At 38.9% G+C, this 25,220-nt stretch overlaps 1 protein-coding gene across 2 annotated transcripts in view; it reads right to left on the bottom strand.

The window, feature by feature from the left end:
- RELN (reelin) overlaps positions 1-25,220 on the bottom strand; it is a 455,243-nt gene that overhangs the window by 35,451 nt on the left and 394,572 nt on the right. For both annotated transcript variants that reach the window (XM_038377914.2, XM_038377905.2), the window contains exons 42-52: positions 22,734-22,954; positions 21,219-21,366; positions 18,029-18,287; positions 16,439-16,688; positions 14,226-14,394; positions 8,907-9,047; positions 7,225-7,402; positions 4,977-5,170; positions 3,601-3,857; positions 2,143-2,297; positions 760-974 (exon numbers count right to left, since the gene is read on the bottom strand). In XM_038377914.2, coding sequence (XP_038233842.1) covers positions 760-974; positions 2,143-2,297; positions 3,601-3,857; positions 4,977-5,170; positions 7,225-7,402; positions 8,907-9,047; positions 14,226-14,394; positions 16,439-16,688; positions 18,029-18,287; positions 21,219-21,366; positions 22,734-22,954 — 2,187 coding nt within the window. The remainder of the gene's footprint in view (positions 1-759; positions 975-2,142; positions 2,298-3,600; positions 3,858-4,976; positions 5,171-7,224; positions 7,403-8,906; positions 9,048-14,225; positions 14,395-16,438; positions 16,689-18,028; positions 18,288-21,218; positions 21,367-22,733; positions 22,955-25,220) is intronic.

Genomic DNA, 25,220 nt, shown 5'->3' with positions numbered 1-25,220 from the left:
TGGTATGGGCACATTGAAAAAAAGAAGAGGAAAAAATGTGTGTGGGGGGGGGGAGTTCTTGAACTTCGGAGGACATCCTAGGAAAAAAAATGATGTCAGTATGAATATAAATACCCAGTCAATCTGAAGAGTAGTGCAACCTTGAAAAGTGACTGTAAATGTTGCATCATAAGAGTCCATGTTCATTCTGTTTCCATGTCATGTTTACTCATCTTACAAGTAAATAACTCCCCCCACCCCCATTTCTAGCTCTGTAAACTCAACCAAGTATCTTAAACCAAAATTGTGCTCTTTCTGGCTCACCATAAAGATTCAATGGGCCAAACTCTGCCCTTAGTTACAGCTGTGCACCTCTACTGCCTAAAAACATATGCAATTAGAATCTAGTTAAAAATTCCATTGGTGTTGCCAGAATTGAATCCAGCCCATTCTCACAAAGCAATGTTGGCCCTGCATGTCAAACAGGAGCATAAATGAATAAACCCCTTTTTAAAATCAGTCAGCACTAAGGACTCCGAATAGACAAAGAGGCCCCAATTCAGCAAGATTCTTAAGCACATGCCTTACTTTAAGCACATGAATAGTTCTGTTGATATTAATAGGACTATTCAGGGTTCTTATGTATCTTCCTGAACTGAGGCCATGGAGCAGATCTTTTGCATAAGGAAGTGTACACATAGCCATGGTTTTCAGACTATTTAGTCCCCCTTTAATTCTGCACTGAACCGAAGGTAATGTGAGTAGTTGTTTCATACTTACTTGCCCACTAGGTTTTCAGGCAGTGAATAAGTTATCCTTTTCCATCCTTTTGTTGGAAAGAAGACAGAGGGCTGTGAAATACTCCCAGAGCATTTTGGATCTGCAGGTAAGCACTGCGGAACTAAATAGCTCCAACTCACACCAAAGTCAGTGGAATATTGCACATGGACTTGATTCTGTGCAATTTTTTCTGAAGTTTTACATCCAACAGAAATCTAATATAGATAAAAAGCATACGTAAGTTGGTATTGTAACAGTTCTTAGTATCAATAAAGAGCTGGAGGGATGATTACAGTTTAAAGATTTTTCAGCAAGAATGTTGACTGGAGATTATGCTTTAAATTACAGTAGTAACAGTTAGCAGCACTCATATAGCACTTGCCATCCATAGATCTCATCATTAATCCCAATGTGCAAATGGGGAAACTGAGTCCAAAATCCTACTACAAATCAATGGACCCTGATCTCATGACTCCCAAGTCTGGTGCATTATCCACCAAATCATAGTACCTATCACGCAAGCTGCACTCATCCTATTACTATCCCACTACAGCAAAAGTTAAGATACTAATATTTCACAGGGGAATGTATAATAAAGGGTGACATTTCCCCCTTAGTGAAAAGTCCTGTGCAAGTTCCCTCACATCACTTAACCCTTGTGGATGTTCTACGTGGGAAACATGGGCAGAGAAGCTGCAGAGGGCTCCTCAGCAACTTCTGTATGTTGGTAGAGCCTCTCTATGCTGGGTTCAGATAGTCTGGTATATAAGAGGCCATATGGGGCAGGTTTGACTTGGGTGCGCTGGAACTGTACTTACACTGATTCAGGAGCTCCAAATCCTCATTAAATGGATGTGGAGGGAAAGTGGCTGCTTTTTCAACCCACATGTTGGGACAGTGACCATACAGGAGGCGTAGCTATAGTCTAGACCCATGGTCTGTTAGTGGGCTCACCCAACCCCCAAGGAGAAAACAACATGAAGCTCAATTACTCGGAATTTGTATGCTGACAAGTAAATTATATTGATGTGTAAATTTTGGTTAGCTGTCACTTCACTAATCATATATGACAAAACACACTTGGTGTATCTGTAACAAATCCCATAGCTGCATCATGTTCTTACACCTACACCATCAGAAACAGAACTCAGGATTATCTTTGTACCCTGTCAGTAACATCAACACTGACAGCCTGCTTTCACCACTGGAGGGTAACAATAACAATACGTGAGCAGTGTCACGCCTTTCAGCAGGGGACAGTGGTGCAGACATCCTGGTCAATACAACACATATCAGGCTGTTTCCTGTAAATCTGTCCTGCTCTGAGGAAAACAGGCTGTTTTAGAATAATTATGCAGAGTATTTTGATTATAAAGATTTTACCTTGAATTGCATAATCCAGCCTTCTGTAGGAGTTAGGTCATGGGTGACTGCATAAACTTCTCTGCCATCATGACTACCACAGATCATAACACCATCAGGAGAGTCACAGAATCTTTCAATTGAGCAATCATCATGGAACAGCCAATGTTCATTCACTTGAAAACAAATATTAAAGTCAATATTGTATAATTGCAACATTACATAAAGAAAACAGTAAACTGTGTTAAACACTAAAGATGAGCAATGGATTACGTCTTTAACTATGTACAAACTATTTAGTATTGTTCTTTGAAAAATTCCAGAGTACTTTAATATTCATCATTCTCATATGTCTATACTTAACATTCAGAACAGCTCATGCTATTCTTTGACCATAAACCTGTTTACATAATTTTTAATGGTGATTTCAGAGTAGCAGCCGTGTTAGTCTGTATTCGCAAAAAGAAAAGGAGTACTTGTGGCACCTTAGAGACTAACAAATTTATTTGAGCATAAGCTTTCATGAGCTACAGCTCACTTCATCGGAAGCATTTGATGAAATAAGCTGTAGCTCACGAAAGCTTATGCTCAAATAAATTTGTTAGTCTCTAAGGTGTCACAAGTACTCCTTTTATAATTTTTATAATCTTAATGCATAAGAATTAAGGACCTGAGAATTGCTCACAATGTTTTGCAATTATGTGGCATACATGACATTGCTGTCTTATTATATAATAATAAGGTACTAAATAATATTCTCTTTTTAAAACAAATTTAAGCTCCTGCAATTGACTCTGTGGGCAAACCCTTGTAACTTGAATGGAGATCTGTGAATGCAGAAGTCTGCAAATGTGGAGTCAATTGCACAATCAGAGCATGTGTGACCTACACAATACCATAATATCTTCAACTAATTAGTCCCACTAGCATGCACAAATATTTCCTTATTTATATTTTACTAGTTATAACTCAACAATTTAATCCGCTGGGTAACTATTTAAAAAATCGTTGCTAGCAAATGTCTGCAAAATAGGAAACAAATACGCAGTGTAGAAAATGCTTTTAGAATAATGTGGCATTCAGTCAAATAACATTTGTTCCTAGAAACAATAACATAAAATTCTACTGTGCTACGGGTGCAGTAATAAGAAAAAAAATCTAGATAATTCTTTTTCTTTAAAGAGAAATGTCTCATAAGTAAATTCACTAGTAAGAAACTATTTTGTATAAATTAATGGTTATTTGAAAAACTGACTGCAAGATTTCTTTAAAAATTGTATTTCCTTCCCCCCCATATTTCCTTCCCCCTTTCCCTCCATGCACAGTTTGTAGATTTAAAAGCAGTTCGTTACATGTTGGTTAAAAAAAAAGGTACGGTACAGGCTCTGACATTCATTGTGGTGACACTAACAAGATCAGATTTAGAAGTAGCTGTACTGACTTCCTGCTCTTTGGCTCTGATCGATATCAAACTTTTACCTGTCGTTTTGTCTTCTGTAAACATATCAAAAGCGATCCTTCCAGTGGGTCCTGCATCTGCAGGAGAACGTTCGTGTTGTGGGAGTGGAGCACTGCTAAAAGTGTCTAACATCACTGTCCTCTGATCAGCAGAGCCAGATATCAGCACATTGTCAATAGCCCAGTCATTCTGATCTAAGCCATCATGTTTAGGTTGCCACCAGTGGAAACGGGTTCCGAGAGCTTTCGCCTCATAAGGGAGGAGAATGTTCACAAAGCTAAAATATAATAATGGAGGTAAGTCATGTGACAGCCACATCTTAATCTCTTGAATTTTGAAAAGAAAAAACAAAGTTTTAAATAAGCTGAATGGGGCTTCTAAACAACGTTGGGCCACATTCTTTGACCTAGTCCATCTTATTTGCCCTACAGTGCAAATGGGCGGAATCTAACCCTAGCTCTCCCTGCTGGAGATTTCCTCCTCAATGGACACAGAGCCTTTAAGACTGGTTCCTATTTCATTGTCCCAGCAGCATCTGGCACAGGCAGTGTATTATGAGTGGAGAGGGACAGGGAGGAAGAGTAGCCAGAGTATAGTGTGTACTGGGTATGCTTAAATGGGCAGTCCCTTTGGGGAACACTGCCAGTGAAGCAGGTTTAGAGGACTGCTCTAACTTGCTCCAGAGCCAGGCAGAGAATCAGGGAGTCATAACCATTTAAAGAAATTATATGCTGAAGTGGAATCAATATATTAATTTAATGTTAATGTTAATCAAGATGTTTATTTACAAAGCTGGAGACACTGATCATATAACAATGTTTTATTGCAATTACCTTATTTCCTTTATAGCAAATGACTAATGCAGACATGGGTTAGAATGGCACTGATTCCTTGTAATATTAGGAAGTAATTCATCAGTGCACTGAGGGCCAGTCCAAGGCCTGTGCATCATTTAAGTCCCACGTCAGCATTAAAATAAGACTTAAATGTGGCAGAGACCTTCTGTTTAGGCAACAGATCTACTTTGTGCTTTAGCAAATCAGAAATCAGATTATAAATCAATGTAATTTAAAAATAGTATGGACTTTTATAAATCAAATTAACTCTTCTGACTAGCTATAGTTTTACTTTAACATTTACTGGTGAATAATGGTCAACCATTCACCAATGTAACTGGCTGTTACAGACTCCATCTGATTAAACTGACGGTATATTGCTCTAATGTTTGAGGCCCAATCCAGCCAACACTTACACACATGCTGATCTTTAAGTACACAAGTTAATCAGGTATATAAATGTTTGCTAGATTATTTACATACAGCAATATTAGCAATCAGGGCAGATTCTTTATGAAAAATCCAAAAGAACGAATTAGTAGAAGTATATATTTACAAACCCGGGTTTGCTGAACTGGTCATAGAAAATTTCCATTAAGAGGTTCCAAGTAATGCCACCATTCACAGAGTACTCCAGGAGAACTCCTTGGTTCCGATTGTTAGGAGTTATCAGACATCCATACATGAAATAAAACTGGATGAATTCTGCATTAGTGAGGTTTAAATCCACTGTCACTAATAAACGGCTGCATCCCTAAAAAAAAAAGAAAAAAACCCCACATTTTTGTTGGTGTCGCTGGTCAGTTAAGATAATCACCAAGGCTGTGACAGTGATGCTTTCAATGAATATATTACTGAAAAATACATTTAATTATTTCATTACTCAGTTGTTTTATGGAAATGAAGTGGTATTTTAAAAGGCCAATCGTCTTAATAGGAAGGATTCATAAGACTGAACCAAAATAATCACAGAATCATAGGATCATAGAAATGTAATACTGGAAGAGACCTCGCTAGGACATCCAGTCCCCTGCACTGAGGTAGGACTAAGGCCTTGGCTATCCTACAGAGGAAATTCGATCTAAGCTACATGAATAGCGTAACTCAAATCAACGTAGCTTAGATCTACTTACCACGGGGTCCACATTATGGGATGTTGACGGGACTCCCCCCCTACTCTTCTCGATCCGGTGGAGTACAGGAGTTGACGGGAGAACGATCTGTGGTTGATTTAGCGGGTAAAGACCCGCTAAATCGACTGCTGATGCATTGATCGCCGCTCGTTGATCTCCCAGTAAGTGTAGACAAGCCCCAAGTATTATCTAGACCATCTCTGACTGTTTGTCTAACCTGTTCTAACCTGTGGATGAAGATTTCAGAGCCTTCCTAGGTAATTTGTTCCAGTGCTTAATTACCCTTATAGTTACTGAGTTTTTCCTAATGTTTAATCTAAATCTCCCTTGCTGCAATTTAAGTCTTTTACTTCTTGTCTTGTCCTCAGGGGATAAGGAGAACAATTTATCACCCTCCTCTTTATAACAATCTTTTATGTGCTAGAAAACTGTTATCATGTTCTCTCTCAGTCTTCTCTTCTCCAGACTAAACAAATACAATTTTTCAATCTTCCCTCATAGGTCATGTTTTCCTGACCTTTAATAATTTTTGTTGCTCTCTGGACTTTCTCCAATTAGTCTCTCTTTTAAAACATAAATGATTATTTACAATTTAACAATTTTGCCAGAAGAATGGAACATACTATATCCCTTTTTTATCACAAGTGTCATATGTAAGATTTTTTTAATTTGTGAAGGAGATCTGATTTTCTGTACATACACACAGAGCAAAATTTCCAAAAATGGGATCTAATTTTGCACCTGCAGCTTTGCATGTCTAACTAACAGAATTGCAGGCTGAAAAGGTTGTTAGATACCATCACTCTATTACTTATGCTCACAACTGGTTGTGGCTGAAAAATTTCAGGCAAGAAAATTAGAGACCAATTTGAGGCTCTTAGAAAATTAGGATCATAATGTCATTCATTACTCTTTTAAAACAAAAATGGTTTTGCTTTAGAACAGTAATCCTTAATTAGTTAATATTTGTCAAAGCTCTATGGACACAAAAATGGCTAGACTACATAGTGATAAACAGGCTAATTCTACCTCGTAAAAAAGCTTTAAAATATTACATGAGTCTACAGTTCAATTTGTAGTCCCATGTAACAACATAATAATTAATGCTAAAACAGAATAATTAATTATTTGATCTGCAAACATAATTTCAATTATTTTTCATCTTGAAAGATGTGAGCTGTGGATTTACTGTCACAAATTGCTATCTATATTTATATGTTTACAATATTCAGGATCCACTGTATCTTTGTTTTCTTAAATCTCAATTACAAAAATCCTCATCCCCATCTATTCAACAATAGCTGGAATAAAACACTTTAAGTAACATGAAAGTAAACAGTCTGGTATGTGTAGACCCTCAGGAGACAGAACAATTGTGCTCTATATGCTCATTTCTGGAGGCCCCTCTATGGCTTGTTTCAGAGAACCTGCACATTGACCTCTCCTTGTGTGCTGGGGATGGGATGAGCTGAAAGAGATGTATCCAGTTCTCTGTAGTGTTTCTGGCAGGCACCAATGCAGAGTCTGCCAGAACATGACCCTCATCAAGGAAGTAAATATACGTTTTCGATTTATTTCTAATACTTTTTTTAGGTTACTTATTTATTCAGTTTCCTAAATCAACCACATCCGTACAGTCAACAGGCAAGAGTTAAGCACAGAGTTAAACACCAACCCCGCTGAAATGAAGAGCCATTCCAGATGCCACAGCTCCACAGACTGTGCTCAGTTTCCCTCCATTTACTGTTAGCCAGTTCTGATTAGATGGGGCTCGATTGAAGTTGTCTTTAAGTTGTGTTGGAAGGGCTGCCTCTGGCTCATCACAATAGAGCCCACCCCAGTGTTCATCACAGCTGCAAAGGAAAACAAACACAGAGTAAACTCGTTTGAAAACATTTTCTACACCAAGACTTAAAATCATTTTATTCCAGCTCAGGGGAGCAAGAGGCCATTTGTCTCACCTACAAGCAAATGCTTGGAGATGTCACCCTGCTGCTTCTTTCTGAAGCTGTTACTGTTAAACAGGATATGTTAATTGTGTAAAGACCTGGATGTGCATGGTTTTAATTCAAGCTGATAATACACCAGATATATAAGACATGTCTAACACTGAACTTTATCATTAAAAGAAATGGTATTTTGGTAGACAAATCTAATCACGATAACATGCCAAGCCGAAACAAATAAGTTTAACCATCTTTTGGTGCTAGAACTGTATATCATTTTCTACAGTCAAATTTATAGAGGACAGATACTTTTACTGTAGCTTGTTTCACAATCCTAGATTCTTGCTACTCCGAAGCACCTTTCCACCTTTCAGTCAGTGTTTCAAAAATGTAGACAAACATAAAGACATAGCCTGATATTATATAAATATATCTCAACAGAGAGATGTACTTTGGTTCTTTAGTGCCTTAAGCAGGGAGGCAGACACAGAAAATGTCTATGTTGCACTTGGCTCAATGGATTTTCCTTCTAATGAACATGGGAATGGTAAAATTATGCAGCTAGGAGCAATTTCTGCTGCCATTTGTGGCTGGAAAGAGTCCCAAATTCAGGAGAATGGGTATTGTTCTGCTGCCGGGGGGAAGAATTTTAGAAGCCTGTGTAGCTGCATGTCTAGCTCTGTGGGGCTTGATATGAACTGTCACAAAAGGAGTTTTGGGGGGAAGAAGGGACAGCAGGGTTCCATTGGAAGCTGCTAGCATGTAGCTTGGCATTAGATCATTGAGCCTACACCAGTCCTGAGGCTGGAGTAGCTGCAAACTGGCCTGGTGAAGAAATATCCAGCATCCAGTCAGTTGCTTGGGCTGGGTACAAGGAACAGGATTTGAGGCATAGGGAACTGGAGTGAAAGCCCCATGTAATTCCAGGGATAATCTTTGTTCCTCAGGATGCAAATCATTCCAAAGAGGACTGTGCCCTACCCAGGCAATGCCTTATGTACATATTTCAGTGCTGAAAGGGAAGTAAATGACATTAACCTAGAGGATAGAAAAGCTTGTACACTGCCTTTGGTTACCACGGAGCTGGGGAAAGGATTAGCACCATCTCTGTCTAAATTCTCCTTGGTGCAGTCCCAAACTACATTGTCATCAGCACGGGCATGTATCTCAAAGGAAAATCTGGCCCACAGGAAGTCAAAGGGGATTCACTCATACACTCCCATATGTCCACGTAACCCTCCTCTTAGAATTTTATTTCCCAAGTGATGCTGGTGCCTCGCTTGTTTCAAAGAAGAAATTCTGCTTTTCTTTAAAAATAATACTTCTTCCAAGCAATTTCCTTGAAATCACACACTAAAATGGGAATGAAAATCTACAGCACTACCCACCAGAGGGAAACAGTTATACTTACACACAGTTCCCTTGTGTGCACCTCCCATGGCCACTGCACATATCTATACAGCCATCCCCAATGTAGACATTGTCTATAGCCCATGTTTGCTGCTTGTCAAATGGAGCCGGCTGGTGCCAGCGGAAACGAGTTGCTTGAGACCTTTGAGAAAGAAAAAAAAAATACAAAGGTAACACTTCAAGCTGTGCTAAGCCCTATTTTGATTAAAAGGAAATACAACTGTGTATGTTCACCCAAACCCGGGCCACATTTATAAAGATGATTTATTTACTAACTGAACAAACAAGGGCTGGCTCAAGTGAATTACCAGGCCACTTAATAGGACCCTCTGCTTGCAAGGACAAATGTTCATTATGCGGCTTCTTTTCTCACCCTTGCAAAGCTGCTCTGCTGTGTCTGGAGGACAAAGGGAGTTAGTCCCAAGGAAACAATGAGATGATACAGGTCATCATAATGAGCAATGGTCTCATGACACCCCCTGCCTAATCACTGTCAAGTTTTTGTGTGCATTACGGCAGAGGGGAGTTTTAAGGAGGAATCTGAAGGAGAATAATGAGGAGGATGTTTACAGGGAGCTTGTCCCATGCATAAGGGGCAGCATGACAAAGTGTGAAGATGCTTGCTGAAAAATTTTAAAATGGGCAATCAAGACTGGCATCATTAGTGGAATAAAGGTGGGGGGTCAACATATCAAGAGCATCTTAGAGACAAAAGGTACAGCAAGGATAGGCCACAAAGGTCCTTAAAAATAAAGACAAGTAGTTGAGTTTAATTCAGTGAAGAAGGGGGAGAAAATGGAGGTATGCAAATAGAGGTATGACATGGCCGAAGGGATATGCAAAGAATTTCACACTGAAACGGTAACCAGTTCTTGGTGGAGTGGGGTCCTGTATGTTGTAGGTTTAGCAGAATTGTCTGAACTGTCCAAACCAAAATGCCAAATACAAACAATCTTGACTTTGAGAGAAGTCTGGATCTAGATCCACATCAAGAGGAAAATTGTGGCCCCAGTGAAAGCAACAAGAGTTTTGCCATTGACCTTGATGGGGCTAGGATTTCATCCTTAGCATAGGCTCAGCCTACTTGGAAGTAATCTGAACACAATGTGCATGCTAAAAAATAAAGACATTTTCTGTGACTTCTCATCAGTGTAGTTTCCAATGTGATTTAGTATATGTTTTGCTGCACTTAGGCAGTAGATGGCAGCATCAAACTACATGCTGCTTTACTCTGAGCAGAAAAATAAATCACCTATTAACAAGTAACAGAAGGTTTGTGCAGAAGAAAAACAACTCTTTTTTGGCTGAGTCAGTGACTGATATCAGTTTTATCCTAACTTTCTAAAGAAAATAATTAAATATTTTACTGGGAACTGGTATTGATAATTTCCCAGTTCAAAATTAAACAAATTTAGTTTCAGAGTTTCTGAATTCACCAGTATCAGTCTGGAGATTGTTGAGGATTAGCTCAATGTGGAGTTATCAAGGTCTCATGAATCATCATCAATAGACTCTTGAAATCACCCACAATTTCAGAAAATTAAGTCTATTTCGTTTCCAATATATAGTTCTGTCTGATATTCATTAAATCTAAGATAAAGGTTGTTTTATTTCCTGACTCTTCCATTTTTCAGTATAATCCCTTATCTATGAAGAAATGCATTGTTTACACATGCAAGAAAATGTTTTATTTTTCTGAACCTCTAGTATTTTAATTTTTTTATATTAGTTATTTAATAATTTGTTGTAATATATGTGGTGGGACTGGAAAGGAATTAGATAATCCAAAACAACAGTTACTCTCTCATGAGTAAAATCATAACAGTTCAGAGGTTTTAACTACTGCAATGATCTCTAATTTAGACCCAAAATGGGCTTTCTCAGAGAAACCTCAAAGATTAGCTCCCCCATGTAGAATGTTTGAGTTTCTTCTTCTTTTTCTTAATCATGAGGAAGATCTTGTGAAAAAAACACGAACCCCGAGTCTCAGGTTTGGCAATTTCTATGACTTTTTATGGAATCTAGCAAATCAATGGTTTTCCTGGGAGAAGCTTTTATATTCTGAGTTACGTTTTAAAATAAAATCTGAGACATAAGTAATAACTATTCACAGTCTCATATAGGCAACAAGTTATGTAGCACTCTGGAGTACACAAGCCCCAGAAGGCCACATATGGATACTATGCTCTAGGCCAAATTACTGGATAGACTGACTGGCAAGTTGCATGAAAATGCCCACAAAAATGAGCTATTAAACTGCTGGGAGGAGCAAAGCAGCTCAAAGAACAGAGTGTCTTTGTAAATGAGATGCCTCACTCTCCTAGCAGTACTAGTTCCTATTCTAAATCACGGACCCTCTCCCTGCTGGGATCCTAGGGCTATAGTAACCCTTCTTTCACCCAACCCTTGTCTTAAATAATAAAGATAATGTTGTGGTGTGTGATTGTGGTGGGAGGTATCCTACCACTGACTGTAGCATATGGCAAGAGGCAAAGCTATTGTTCTAAGCGGCGCAATCGTAGCTGTGGGGTCAGTCAAAAAAAGTCTGACTTAATCCTAGGATTCCCAGAGGTTACTTTCAGATCCAGATTAAATTGGGTTGGAATGTCCATGGAACCCATTATCTTGATGCAACCCCAGAGAACCCCTTTCTAAAAAAATAAATAAATAAGGTATGAACTTTAAACATTTAACAATGTGGCCAACTGATTATGCAAAATATATATGTAAAGCAATAGAAAAGGGTAGCCAGACTAGAAGAGGCCAACAGACAGTGAGATATAAAAATAATACTGCCTTATGAATATACTTAAAGGGACTGGATGCCTCATTTGGTTAATAATGGGACATGGAGTTTTTCAGTAGTAGCTTGCTAGTTCTAATCCAGGTTAGGGTAATGGAAAATGATGTAATTCCTAGTAAAAAGAGGTCCATGTGACAGAAACCACTACTGGCACTGTGGCAAGCTTCATGGCAATCTTATCAGACAGAGTAAAAATGAAATAAAATCAGAGTCTAAACTACCCTCTGGCCCCTAGCTGTCCCTTTCAAGTCAAAGTTGAGGCATGTTGGCAGGGCATTATGGGGAAGCCTGTTCTGACACTGCCCTGCTGTACCTTTTCTGTGAACAGACAGAGAACTTCAGTCTCTAGCATTGTCAGTACAAAAATCTTCTTTCACACACAAAATTCAACCCAAAAGTGAAAACAAGGTGTTTTTTTAAAAAAGAATGTACTAAAAGGAAGTGAAGGTGATAATGGGACTTTTTTAAAACAATGGACAATATGTGAAAGCAGAGTCAGATGTGACAAGTACAACAGAAAAACAAGAAGCATCAAAATATTACTTAAAAATATAAATTTGCAGCCAATAACAGCAAGAACAGGAAGCAGGTGGGGATTTAGATAATAGAATTAACCAACAACCTCCAAAACCACTGACGGTATCATAGGGCTACAGAATGTAATGACGGTAACCATAACATTGCAATTCTTATCAAAGTCCAAACTGAGACAGGCTCTTCTTAAATCATAGATATATTTAATCTACTAAAGACCACATTATGCCTAGCTACCCACTGGGTGCACTAAGGGGCACAAGTGGCCTCCTCCTCTCCTGCATCCCACAACCTGGGGATAAGTGCATTCTCTGTGCTTTCTAGAGCATAGGACTTACTTCAATCTAGCAGCCTTTGGGGCATAAAGAAAAGGAGTACTTGTGGCACCTTAGAGACTAACAAATTTATCAGAGCATAAGCTTTCGTGAGCTACAGCTCACTTCATCAGATGCATTCGGTGGAAAATACAGTGGGGAGATTTATATACACACACAGAGAACATGAAACAATGGGTTTTATCATACACACTGTAAGGAGAGTGATCACTTAAGATGAGCTATTACCAGCAGGAAGGGGGGGGGCGAGGAGGAAAACCTTTTATGGTGATAATCAAGGTGGGCCATTTCCAGCAGTTAACAAGAACGTCTGAGGAACAGTGGGGGTGGGGGGTGGGGTGGGGGGAGAAATAACATGGGGAAATAGTTTTACTTTGTGTAATGACCCATCCAATCCCAGTCTCTATTCAAGCCTAAATTAATTGTATCCAGTTTGCAAATTAATTCCAATTCAGCAGTCTCTCGTTGGAGTCTGTTTTTGAAGTTTTTTTGTTGAAGGATAGCCACTCCCAGGGTCTGTAATCGAGTGACCAGAGAGATTGAAGTGTTCTCCAACTGGTTTTTGAATGTTATAATTCTTGAAGTCTGATTTGTGTCCATTTATTCTTTTACATAGAGACTGTCCAGTTTGACCAATGTACATGGCAGAGGGGCATTGCTGGCACATGATGGCATATATCACATTGATAGATGTGCAGGTGAACGAGCCTCTGATAGTATGGCTGATGTGATTAGGCCCTATGATGGTGTCCCCTGAACAGATATGTGGACACAGTTGGCAATGGGCTTTGTTGCAAGAATAGGTTCCTGGGTTAGTGGTTCTGTTGTGTGGTGTGTGGTTGCTGGTGAGTATTTGCTTCAGGTTGGGGGGCTGTCTGAAAGCAAGGACTGGCCTGTTTGCCAAGATCTGTGAGAGTGATGGGTCGTCCTTCAGGATAGGTTGTAGATCCTTGATGATGCGTTGGAGAGGTTTTAGTTGGGGGCTGAAGGTGATGGCTAGTGGCGTTCTGTTATTTTCTTTGTTGGGCCTGTCCTGTAGTAGGTGACTTCTGGGTACTCTTCTGGCTCTGTCAATAAGACACCCCAGAAAGGATGGGGAGAAGTCAGGGCCTGAGCTCCATCTCACCCTCAACAGTGGCCAATGGAGGTGTCTGGGCTTGTGGGGGATTGGTGTGGAGGGGCGGGAAAAGTAGTGCAACACATGCCAAAAGGATGTAACCAAGGGCATGTTCCCATCAGGGCCAAAGAACAGAGTGATTCTGCCTATTTCTGCATATCTGCATATTACTCTCTCCTTCTCAAGTTGGATCTCAGCCATGCTTGTACTAAAGGGACAAATTGATGGATACTGTAAAGAGGATAGATGTGTGAGAGTCAATTGTCTTTTTTCTGCTCTCATCAATCCTGGCTATTTAAAATATGCTAAGCAGAAAACCTAGCCTCTCCATTTCTAAATAACTGGTAAATACACATAGTAATTCTGTACTTCTTACTTAGAGCATAATGGCATTTTCATTTACTCATCTGTATAACTACTGTACACACAATCAGCACAAAAATGGCAATACATTTTAGTTTAAGATTATATCACATTAGGTCTTGTCAGATATTTGTGCACTAAGATTTTCTCTATTCAGAATGTATCTACCTAGTATAGTGAGGCAGGGGCAAAGTAATCCTGGTCCATTTGTTGAATGTGTCTGATACCAGAATCCTTTGGAGATGGTACTTGTTGCATTCTACATTAGTGGGCAGGCAGTCTTTCAGTATTGGGTGCCATGTCAATCCGAGATTCACTGAATACTCCAGCTCAATAGCTAAAAATTGAAAGATAATAAATTAGTTAATACAGAAGCTTGTATGCCTAAGTGAATATGTTGTACCAAACTGGTGACCACAGAAGACTTCATTGTTGTTCCTATATATGTCTTGACAACTCAGAAGTTTACGGTTGCAGCAGGGGAAGTTTCCAGATTCTCTGATCCAAAAACACAGGCTTGCTCTTGAGCTAAAGAGGAACCTCTATTAGCTGGTAGCATTACAGGACCTATGACACACAATTGAGCAGTTCTGATTCTACCCAGTAGAAGGCAAAACAGCATCTCCACACTAGCCACTTCATTAGAATATCTTATATAAAACTCTTTTCTACTGAGTTTTTTATCTGGAGCTCTTGTTTTCAGTTATATATTTCATTATCTAGCCATATTAAATCGACAAATACATTCAAATGCAGCAAAAATCAGCAATTAAACTTATTTGAAGTTTATCGCTTATAAACTTTCATAATAAGAATAATGCATAATCAAACTGGATAAAAACTTCAATTTATTTCCTCATAATGTCTGCAAAAAAGTTTAAGTAACAATAAGCACAGACCATATACTTTAAATAAATGTTCCAGCTGCCAGGCATTCTGGCTGTATGGAACACTGAGTGATTGGTGGTTACAGTTACATTAGTGGTACTTCTGCTTATCTTTTTTGATTTTGCTACCCTTAATAATTGTTAATAATTCTGAATAACCCTCAATCACACAATCAGTCCCACTCAATCGTCTGAGCTCAGAACTGAGCATTATATAAATAAAAGGATACATTGGTACAAGTAGTTTTTAACATTAATTTTTCATCAAAATGAAGTCCTTCTTCTATCAGGACTAGAAGCCCATGATTAGCTAGTGTCCTGCCTAACTGGATATTCAGTTAAAATAATGTTAAGGGCAAAACAACAAAACAAAGGAAATTCTTACCTGGCACGATATAACTAAGCTGTCAAAACACTTACTCTTACTCTTAATGGGGATGACCTAAGGGATCCTGAAGTGGCTTTAACACCAAATGGAAAGAAATTATTATGCATGGGGCAGTAGCTAATTTCCAGGTTTAGATATCTTGGTTACTTCCATAAATTTCAGAATAACAAAATCAGATAATCTACTTTAAGGATTTACTGAAAACCCAATTTCCATTTTTATGCAGAATCCCAAAGGAATTGCCAGAAGCTCAATAAAATTATATATTACATTAAAAAAACTACATTAAAAGAATGTTATATAGGTTGCAAAGTCAAACACACAAAAGTTATGAAATGCCAGCATTTAATTCTTTGTTGTGCATATGTTTTATGACACAGTTTTAAATTATATCATCACACTATTTTTTCCATAGGACCCCTACCCCATTATAGGAATTATATAGGTATAGCTCTAAAACATGTTCAGGATTTCATGTAAATGATGATAATAAAAAGCCTTTTGTGCCTGATTATGATCTAATTTCATCAGGTTTACATCAGTGTAAACTATTCCTGATTTACATTGGTGCAAGTGAGATCAGAATTACGACTTTGTTCTCTGCATTTGCACTAAGCACATCAGTTTTAAGCATTGTCTATTGTGCAATTGTGGAGGATATGAAGCTACGAAACGAGAGATTTATGCTGGAAACATCAAGCTACTTGGCATCAGACATGTATTATCTAGAGCTGAGAGCAATGTAACCACAAGGAATAGATGTGCCAAACTATTAGACTGCATCTACATTTGGGATCTATTAACCTGTCTAAATGAATTAAACTGAAGCTTAAATTCTTATAAACTACATCTTAAATGCTTGTAAAGCACACAAGGAAAAAACTCAGTGCACACATTCATGCACATTCTAAACCTTTTGGTTTGTCTCAGCCTTTAGACACCAACAATAAATGCCAAAATTACAATTTCCTGATAGAAAAACTATTTTCCCTATTTTGTTTCTGTACTTTAGTATAGTAGACAGCGGAAACGGAAAATAAGTAGCAATATTTTCCTATATGAAAGGAGAACATAAAGTATATGGTTTATGAAGAAGAAGATCTCACCATAACAGGAGTCAGTGACAGAGCAGGATGCTGCAAAGTCTATTTGTATGAAAGAGTCCTCATTAACCACAATATCAGTGGTTACAACATAACGGGTGCTAGCTTTCTCGATGAAAACCAGTGCATCCCCAGTAGAACCACACACTGGCATCTTTGTTCCACCTGGATGGAGCAGCCACTTCCTGCTATCCAGTGTGGTAAAATCATCTTCTATGACTGTGTTACCAGAAATATTTCCACCAATAAGAATCTGAAACATGAAAATAGGAGTTTGTTTATTTTATGTAAAGAAAATATAAAGTTCAGAAGTTTTTACAGATTCATAGGAATTTCATAGAATCCTAGAGCTGGAACATAAGAACAGCCATAGTGGGTCAAACCAAAGGTCCATCTAGCCCTGTCTTCCAACAGTGGACAATGCCAGATGCTTCAGAGAGAATGAACAGAACAGACAATCATTGAGTGATCCATCCCTGTCATCCACTCCCAGATTCTGGCAATCAGAGGCAAGGGATATCTAGAGCAGTGGTTCTCAACCAAGGGTCCAGGGTCCCCTTGAGGGCTGGGTGTAGGTTTCAGGGGAGCCACCAAGCAGGGGCAGCATTAGACTTGCTGGGGCCCAGGGTAGAAAGCCAAAGCCCCACTGCATGGGGCTGAAATCCAGGGCCCTGAGCCCCGCCACCTGGGGCTGAAGCTGAAGCCTAAGCAATGTAGCTTTGGTATGGGGACCCAGGCTATTGCCTAGCTTGCTACCCCCTAATGTTGGCCCTGGCTTTTATATGCAGAAAACCAGTGATTGAGGCACAGATGGGTTGTGGTGCTTTTATAGCGTGTTGGGGGGCCCTCAGAAAGAAAAAGGTTGAGAACCTCTGACCTAAAGCCTGGGTTGCATCCCTGACCACCTGGCGAATAGCCATTAATAGACCTATCCTCCAGGAAATTATCTAATTCTTTTTATCAGAGGGGTAGCCATGTTAGCCTGGATCTGTAAAAGCGGCAAAGAGTCCTGTGCCACCTAGACTAACAGACGTATTGGAGCATAAGCTTTCATGGATGAATACCCACTTCGTCGGATGCATGAAAGCTTATGCTCCAATACATCTATTAGTCTATAAGGTGCTACAGGACTCTTTGCCGCTAATTCTTTTTTGAACCCAGTTATAGTTTTGGCTTTCACAACATCCTTTGGCAAAGAGTTCTGCAGATTGACTGTCTGTTGTGTGAAGAAGTATTTCCTTTTGTTTTAGACCCACTCCCTATTAATTTCTATGGGTGACCCCTGGTTCTTCTGTTATGCCAAGGAGTAAATAACACTTCCTTATTTACTTTCTCCACGCCAGTCATGATTTTATAGACCTCTATCATAGGGGGCTGATTGGGGGTGGGGATAGCTCAGTGGTTTGAGCATGGGCCTGCTAAACCCGGGGTTGTGAATTCAATCTTTGAGGGGGCCATTTAGGGATCGGGGCAAAAATTGGGGATTGGTTCTGCTTTGAGCAGGGGGTTGGACTACATGACCTCCTGAGGTGCCTTCCGACCCTGCTATTCTATGATTCTAGGTAATATTGTAAAGCACAAAAGATTAATTACCTGATCAATTACCCATGGGCTGTAAAAATGCCCATTTTCAGATGGTTGCCACCAGCGGAGACGAGTGGAGCTGGAACGAGCCTTCAAGGGAATTTCCAGAGCAATGTATCGTCCTACATTGCTCGAATTACTGAAGAGGAATTCCTGCAGCAGGCTCCATGTGAGGCCCCCATTGAGTGAATACTGCAAAAGCACAGGTTGGCTTCTGGGGTCTGGAACCCCCTTACCGCATCCCAGTCTCATGAAGAACTGCACAAATCTAACATTGGTAACAATTACTGTAAAACATTTCTTCACAGAAAACCCCATAAAATCAGTTAAGGACTAGAGGGAACTCAGTGCTCGTCCAATCAATTTTGCTTTTTATTGCAGGGGATAATGTTTAACAAATATTCTAATTACAGAGATAGTGTCTGTAGATACAAAAATATCTGTCAGCGCCTCCATAAAGCAAATGGTCACATTTTTGTTTCTTTTCTAGCCCAGTGTATTCTTGGTAGAAGGAAGACTCCACTTTAGGAGAGATCTTGCTTCTCCCTCTCCATAGGCCATAGAGACTAAAGCAGACAGTAGTGGTGGTGATACATTTGATTTGTGTGTGGAGAGATGCTAGGTATAGGGAGTTGAACAAAGCTATTCAGGTACCCTTTGAGCATTTGTGTGCAAAACTGATATTTTTGCAAATATCAGCAAATTTGACCCGAAGTGAAATTTTACCCTTCCAGCCTGTCGGCATGGAATTTCATGGTCAAAATAGCAACCCATGGCCCCAGGGAGAGAGCATGTTTTTTTTATGAATTTGCTTTAAGGCAAAAATTCATTGAGTCAGTAACCTTCGAGGGTGAGCTGACAGTTTTCATTTGCAAAAACAGCCTTGTTATTTTGACAAAAACAGAGAAAAACTGGAAGTGAAAACAAAAAATATTTAACTTCTGAGCTGATGAAAAAAGGGATGTTTTTGTCCATTTAGTCAGATATGAAAATTTAGTCTAAAGTCACACTGCTTTAAATATACTGGGTGAAATCCTTGCCCCTTTGAAGTCAATAGCAAAACTCCCACTGACCTCAATGAGCGCAGTATTTCATGCACCTTCTAATGGCCTCTATGAAATTTGTATGAAATTAGGGAATCCTTCCTTTTGAGGAACCACAGTGATATTTGAACAGGTACACCAACTCCATGTAGTACACAAAGAATTGTCGGGGATTGATTCGGTTATGATTCTATAATATTTTATATTAATTAATCCACACCATCATGCTCCATCTACTACTGTTTTGGTTAGTAGAGTTTCAGGTTTTTTGGTACCCACATAAAATGGGATATATGCACATGAACTTTTTTAGCGTATGGAATTTAACTTCTGGAGATAGGATACTGAGCTGCATGGATTGTTGATTTGATCTGGTATGACAATTTCTACAATTCCTAGCTGTTGTGTATCATAGGCTAGCACAGCCAGAATTACCAGTCTATTTTTTTCAGGGAATCCCTCATGAGAAAGTACATGGCTTTTAGCATGGTTACTGACCCCACTGCTCCTACATTTACACTCAGTAGTTCCTTTTATAAGATCTATTGGGAATTCTGATCTCAGAGGGCAAAATTAATGTCTGACTTAAGTGGACACAGCAGCTAATGACTTCAATGGGCCTTGGATCAGCTGTATCAGGGATGAATTTGGTCCAGAGTTTAGCAAGAGGTCTATGAAGCTAACTTGGAAATTAATGAACTACAATAATAGTGGAATGCTAGAGAATAGTCATCCAAAATGACTTTGCAGTCTACATTGTTGTTTTATCCACAGAAGAGAAGATAGATACTGTAGTTTTTGCTGACTTTTCCTGCTGAAGATACAAGAAATTAAATATAAGGCCCTGTTTTTTCTTTCTTTTTTTGTTAGCATGGCATTCATTTATCTTCAGTCTTTGAGAAAATTGGGATTTTACATATAACACCTTGAGGTCAATGTATGCAAATCCAGCTACAGCTTACCACAGAGAAGAGATAAATGACAATGCTTTGAACACAAGAGAGAAGGAAAACACATTGTGGATTAGTCTAATGGGGCATCATACAAGGACTCTCGTATCTTTTGTGAAATAGTGTTGTTAATTTTAGAACAGCCTAGAAAATCAAATTACTGAAAAAGTACTGATGTCTTTGGCTACCAAGCTGCAAAACCCCATTTACCTTGCTTTGAGGAACCTTGGAATATAAATATAAATGTGATGACACTTTAGTGACAGTTCGTCTACAGACATGGGTTATTGTTTCTCTGAAAAATGTATAAATTAAGCATCATTGGAGACTAAGATGGGCAATGAAATCATTATTTTAAGCCTTTATGTTAATGAGGACTACAAGCCAAAAAGAGAGAAAGTACATGTTAAAAAGTGCTTTATGTAGTGTTAAATAAGTCTTGCATTAGGAGTCATGTGTTTACTAAGGGTCAGTGAATAAATCTGTGGAAAAATGCAACATTTCAGAGGTAAAATAATATTAAGGATAATAGGCTAAGATAATGAAAAGTCAAAAGACAATGACTGTTCAGTGGTTTGCAAACAATTAGGACACAGCTTCATTTTGCTTTGGTTTAACTCCCCACACACTTGTTTAATATTTTAGACATGTCGTGCTACCAAATACATCCTCTGCAGGCCATAATCTCTAAATACATTTAAAATGCTTTTTTTTAATATAACTGTGCTCGGTATAGCTGGTGACAAGCTTGACTGGAATTTGTCAGTGAATTATTGGAAACGAATGTGTGCAATAAGAAGAAATTAAACTTCACAAAATGAATGAATTATATGATGATGAATACAATGGCTATAATGGCAACTCCTATTTCAACAATGATTCATGATGCAACAAAACTGTAAGAGAAACAGAGTGTCTGACATACAACAAATTTCACTTTATGCATTTGAGAAATGAACATATTATTGTCCACATGAATAAACTACACATCATGTTGTTTCAGATTCTGCAGTCCTCACTCTTGGAAAATGACCCTTGACTTAAATGGGAATTCCCATTAACTTAAATAGGAGTTTTGCCTGGGTAAGGACTGTAGGATATGCCCTGACATAGTTATACAAATTTGCTTTCACCATAGAAGTATAATATAAAGACTAGTTTAACTATTCCCTCAATGGAATCTTGAAAGTTTTAAAACTGTATTACCTCGCCTGTGACAAATCCAGGTCTCGAGCCATCAGCATACGCAAGCCTTCTTCATTAAAGAAGAGGTTATTTCCTCCGGACAGGATACCACATTTCCTAGACGGTTTTCCACCACTCACCATCAAGAATCTGTCAGACTCTAGCTGACCTGAGTGCACAGTACATATATTTTTAGGATTTACCCTGAAGCACTCCTGTTACAACAGTGTTATTTCCAAAAGAAGTAAGTTATCTAAATCATTATGTTCAGAGTGAACAAATATTTGTACCAGAACTTTTTGACCCCCAACATGTTTCCTGGAAAACTGCTATGGAACAAAACTTACTAAAATATAAAAACATAACTCTGAAGCTTATGGTTTTCATCTCCATTCATTCAAAGGAGCTTCTGATTGCGTTCCTCTGCTTTTATTTGGATTACATAAAAATACCCAACTATGTAAGGAAACAGCTCAGTGTCTTGTCCAAGCTGCAGTTAGCAGTTAGTTCAGTTTGAAATAAATAATTACTATTATTATGGGAGGAATTTGACTCAAAGACACTATTTTGTCCAAAATTAGTACTTTCAGTTATGTTTGTTTACAGAGTAGCTTATACTTTACTTTTTGTTGTGGGGAGTGAGGGGTTTTGAGGAATGTGACATGAACTTCTTTCTCCTGCTGCTCTATCCATCATGGCTCCTTAGTCTGCTTTGTCTGCTTGGCTGCAGCCCTCATTCACACCATTTGTGTGTCAGAGGAAACTGGCATACAAGGGAGATTAAGGTGGCAATGCAGTGACATGGGTGGAAATGGAAGTAGTGTGGGTAGCAAAAGAGAGTTCCAATGTATTGAAAGTGTTGCTTTGTGCCCCTCATTTCAGGGGTTGGTGCCTTCCATTTGGAAGTTCTGTGCCTCTTCTATCAGTGTCAGGAAGCTGAGAGGTATGGTCTGGTTTTCAAAGGCTGAGGAACTTTGAAATACTTAGGATTTTACTTCAGATTCCCTGTGTGGCAGAACAATCCTCTGCCACTAGTCAAACTGTTCATCCCATTCTCTATTATTCTATTTATCTGAGAGGATGAACTAAAAGTAAAATTATTTCAAAACCAGACAAAATATTCATTTTAACTATGTATTCACAACTTTCAGTGATTTAACTTAAGAGCTATTCCTTGCCAGAAATTCCATGTGCTCATTACTAGGATAAAATGAAGTGCTTCTCTAGATGTAGAGTTTTGGAATCATAGAATCATCCATCCGTTTTGGTGCAGAATGTATGTTGCTGTTGTCATAGGTCAGTAAATAGAAAAAGGTGTCTAGATAAATACTGTAGGAATCATCAAATGATCATAAATATTGTTTAAGGCTCAAATCCTGATCACTTCACTCATGTGAACAGTCACACTGACATAATTGGGACTAACGTGAATGAGGAAGGTCAGCAGGATTTGGCCATAAGAAGTCTGATCTCTTAGATTCTATGAAAGATAGTAGCTAAAAATCACTATGAAGAGTTCATACAAAAAACAGATACCTTCAAAATCGTCCTTGAGAAAGTCTGAATTCATGGTGCTTATTTTACAGGTTGGCCCAGAGTACCCTGGATCACAGATACACTTAGTTCCGTTGACACAGCTGCCATGCCCATTACACATCTCTTCACATTGTGGGCCAATGTATACATTATCAATGGCCCAAGTCACTGGTTGGGACCCAGAAGGATAAAATCCCTGGTACCATCTGAATCTTACTGATCTGAAACAGGTACATAGTATGTCCAGGTCAAACAATAATTAGTCGCATATGAAATTAGAATGTGCTTTTTGCTAGAACTAATATTCTTACTAAGTTTGTCCTAAAAATGGAAAGATATAGCCACTACCTTCAATATTCAATACATCCCGCTACTCATTCAACACAGATATATTTACAGGAAAACAGAAGGGCTTGATCCACCAGTTATGTTACTTAAAAAACTTAGTTATGGACTTAAATCATCCCTCAGACCACCAATTTTTTGAGGGATGAGGGGCTGGACTTGGATGGTTTTCCTTTACCTTTAATTTACAGACTTAGGATCAGATTATACCACCCTTGCTCATGTTGGATGGTATCTTACTTCACAATTAGTCACCCTGATTTCAATGAAACTAGTTATGGGATAAGGGCGGCACAATCTTGCCCTAAATTAGATGGAAAGAAGAAATGATATGACATGTCAACAGATAGTCAACTTAGCTTTATACTATTTAATCCTAAAAAAAAAATTCATGTTGCAAGATGTTAATTTAAATTGTAAACTTCTTGGGGGTGTGGACCTGTCATTTTTAATCTGTCTTCTAAGTGCTAGGCACATCTGTGCTGCACATAAATAACAACAGACCAAGGGAAGGAGGGGGAACAAATTAAACAAGCAGAAAACTGCTCTTGAGAGAATAATTTAAAATCATTCCCTGTCCCTTTCCTCAAAAATGAGAGAACCTTGAAAATGAGAGAGAAAACAGAATGATATGATAAGGAAGAAGCATATGATAAGGAAGAAGCATTTAACTGTGTTGTAGACTTTCTTTAATATATACCCTTCTAAACTATTTCTAAATTCAGCTGCTTAATCAGCTGCATAAACAGTAGTATGTCTGGTACACAGGTACTTTGGCTTTTATTTCCCATTGAATAGCAATTTTGGGGAGTGATTCAGAGAATAGGAGATGGCTGGTTGATGGTGAAATTACCAACAACTGATTCATAGAAAGTGAGCCAATAATCATTCCTCCTGTAGTCAGTAAAATGAATTAACTTTATTGCCTTCTCACTTATCTTCTGAGACACAACTGCAGAGTATCCAGGGAGTGTTCTAGACTAATTTTTAAAATGAAAATTCCATCCATTTTGCTCAACCCACCAACATGAAAATTCAAAAAAACCAGGAATATTTTTCACTATGAATAAAATGTGACATATGTTTGAAACAGAGGGTGAAATTTTGACCCCACTGAATTCAGTGGGAGTTTTGCCATTCACTTTGCTGGGGCCCGGATTTCGCCCAGAGTATGCATCTGCAACTGGCTATTCTTAGTTTACTGCTAGAGGTGCCCATCTGCTGAGGGAGCACATTAATTTCTGACAGAGGGAGCCTAATGTAAGAGATAAAAATGTCTTCAAATTGCTTTAATATTGGTTTAAACTCTAGAAAGTACAGGTGGATGAGAGAATGTCTTCTTTTTAGAGAAAAACAGGTGGGTCGGTCTAGGGGAGCTAGTCCTGAGTTTTAGGAAGATATCTGGATGTTGGCAGGTTGGGATTCTGCCTGGAGCAAATCCCATCTCACCTCCTTGGTGACAGAAATTCACAACATGCACTACTCCCCACGAAACCAATTTTCTTGCTGCCGATTTATGACCCAACTATTCAAGGTGGGGTACATGCCTACTGAGCCCATATGCTCAGGGTTTAACTGATTACCATATTTGGGGTTGGGAAGGAATTTTCCTCCAGGGCAGATTGGAGAGGCCCTGGAGGTTTTTTGCCTTCCTCTGTAGCATGGGGCATGGTTGACTTGAGGGAGGCTTCTCTGCTCCTTGAAGTCTTTGAACCATGATTTAAGGACTTCAATAGCTCAGACATGGGTGAGGTTTTTCATAGGAGTGGGTGGGTGAGATTCTGTGGCCTGCGCTGTGCAGGAGGTCGGACTAGATGATCAGAATGGTCCCTTCTGACCTTAGTATCTATGAATCTATGGATTGGGAAAGAAACTGACAGGAACTTGGACTGGCCATCAGCCTGGAGGGCAGGAAAATGAGAAAGAGAGACCCAGAAAGGGAGGGGTCAGGTGGGATCTGGCAGGTTTGTGGGAGGGCAAATGACCTGGGAATGTGTATGTTCAGATCTCTGGTTGGAAGGGAGGGATCAGAGCTTGGGGAAAGAGGCAGGCAAATCTGGGACAGATGAGCTGCTGAGGACTTTTCTGTGCTTCACGTGTTAGTCATAAAAACAAAATGCTTATGCCTAAAAATTAAACATT

This window comes from Dermochelys coriacea, chromosome 1 (assembly GCF_009764565.3).
Source record: "Dermochelys coriacea isolate rDerCor1 chromosome 1, rDerCor1.pri.v4, whole genome shotgun sequence".
In the NCBI taxonomy this organism is placed as follows: Eukaryota; Metazoa; Chordata; order Testudines; family Dermochelyidae; genus Dermochelys; species Dermochelys coriacea.
Note: the sequence above shows the minus strand (reverse complement) of the source record. Positions and strands in the feature narration are given on the sequence as shown.